We start from the raw sequence: 1,737 nt of genomic DNA, 5'->3' as shown, positions 1-1,737 counted from the left end.
ATTATTATTATTATTATTATTATTATTATTATTGTTTTATTTTTTAACCTGGAATGGGGTCGTTATGATAAAAAATAAAAATAAAAAATTGTTTTGCAAGGATGTTCTGTCAACTGGTTACATTATCTTTATCAGTCACACTTTCCTGTAATGACAATCTCTCACATCCTGGATCAGCTTTTTGTATCCAGTTTCTTGATGTTCGAGAAAATAAGGACTGAAATTCAGGATGATGTTTCTAAGTCAGTGAAGGATCTAGGTGATTCCAGTGGACTCCTAAAGACTATTATGGTGAGAGGACTGATACACTGAAATCAAGACAAAAAGAAATGTCTGTGCTTTGTTGATCATTGTTAGAGCCCATCAATGCTTTTTGGTTTTTCTTACAGAAACTCAGCTGCATGTTGTGTCTTCTTTTCTAAGTGCATCGAGGCTCATCCTCTGTGTGAACTTCAGTTAGTTTCAGAACTATTGTGTGAATGAGTAAATATCAGATGTCGAAACAAAATTGATGCAACAAACGTTATAATTAATAATTCCATCAGAGCTTCAGTTGCATTTAATTTCAATATTTTCATTTCATGCTATTAATTATCTTGCTAAAACAGTTGTCTCAAGCAGACTAACACAGTTCTACAGATCCTATGTGTTTTATTGTATTTTTATTACCCTCTGTTGTTTCATTATTTTTTCAGACAGAAATCCAGGTTCTTGGTCTATGAATCGTCTACTTATTAACCATTAGTCAGACTTTCTTTTATTGGTGCAATATAAAGGTTCCTGAATAATCTTTCAGGTCTTCTTTTTGTATCCATTTTCTTGATGTTTGAGGAAAGAATCACTTTCAGGAAGGTATTTCTAAATCAGTACATGGATATCAAGGTACTGTGTCAAGGTATTGTCCGTAATGCAGATTAACCAACCAATCACATCAGTACCAAAGACGCCCAGTCGGTAGGATATAAAAGCAAGCAGTCTGTACTCTGCCTCTCCAGAATCTTCTTAACCATTGGTTACTGCAGATAAACAATTTCAAGATTATAAAACCTCCCAGACTAAGACTCTTCAGAACTCCAACATGATGCTGCTCCTCTTCCTGTTTGCTTTGGGTCTGGCTGCTGTACCTCCATCTGATGGACAAGAACTGAAGCAACAGTGGAATTCAAACTGTCCTAATTTCTGGTTCGGCTTCAATGGACGCTGCTACATCTATGTCGCCACTTCAATGACCTGGGCTGATGCAGAGCAGCACTGTGTGAACCAAGGAGCCAACCTGGTGTCCATCCACAGTCTGGAAGAAGAGAACTTTGTCAAAAGGCTGATCAGAAACATTGCTCAAGTTGATAATATCTACTGGATTGGACTGTCTGACATTCATAAGGATGGAACATATTTCTGGTCTGACGGGTCTCGATTCAACTTCAGCTTTTGGAATGCAGGAGAACCAAACAACAATGGAGGATCTGAACCCTGTGTGCACACCAACAGGGGCTCAGCCAAGGGATGGAACGATACATTGTGTAGACTCAAATACTCTTTTGTTTGTAAAGCTCGTCCGGCTTGCTGAGAATGTAATTCTGAATCTGCTCAGCTGTTTTAAATGTGTTGATTAGAAAACATCAAACTGAACATGAGGGATAAAACGTGCAAAAGTTTTTGTGTAATTAGTTTTCTCCGACATGATTTTTGACCTTTGTTTATCATTCTTTATAAATACTCCTTTGTTTGTTAAGCTTA

At 37.1% G+C, this 1,737-nt stretch overlaps 1 protein-coding gene across 1 annotated transcript; it reads left to right on the top strand.

Moving 5' to 3' along the window:
• The first annotated feature begins 988 nt into the window (after positions 1 to 988).
• On the top strand, positions 989 to 1,731 carry LOC103135194 (lactose-binding lectin l-2-like). Its single transcript, XM_007547809.2, has one exon. It carries the CDS (start codon positions 1,079 to 1,081, stop codon positions 1,565 to 1,567), a length of 489 nt encoding a protein of 162 aa, XP_007547871.1. The 5' UTR covers positions 989 to 1,078; the 3' UTR covers positions 1,568 to 1,731.
• The last annotated feature ends 6 nt before the right edge of the window (positions 1,732 to 1,737 follow it).

This window comes from Poecilia formosa, unplaced genomic scaffold (assembly GCF_000485575.1).
Source record: "Poecilia formosa unplaced genomic scaffold, Poecilia_formosa-5.1.2 Scaffold21, whole genome shotgun sequence".
Taxonomy (NCBI): domain Eukaryota; kingdom Metazoa; phylum Chordata; class Actinopteri; order Cyprinodontiformes; family Poeciliidae; genus Poecilia; species Poecilia formosa.
This window is presented reverse-complemented; position numbering and strand designations above follow the sequence as displayed.

Excerpts from the sequence above, each read along its gene's own strand:
- LOC103135194 (XM_007547809.2), top strand. The coding sequence starts at position 1,079 with ATGATGCTGCTCCTCTTCCTGTTTGCTTTGGGTCTGGCTGCTGTACCT.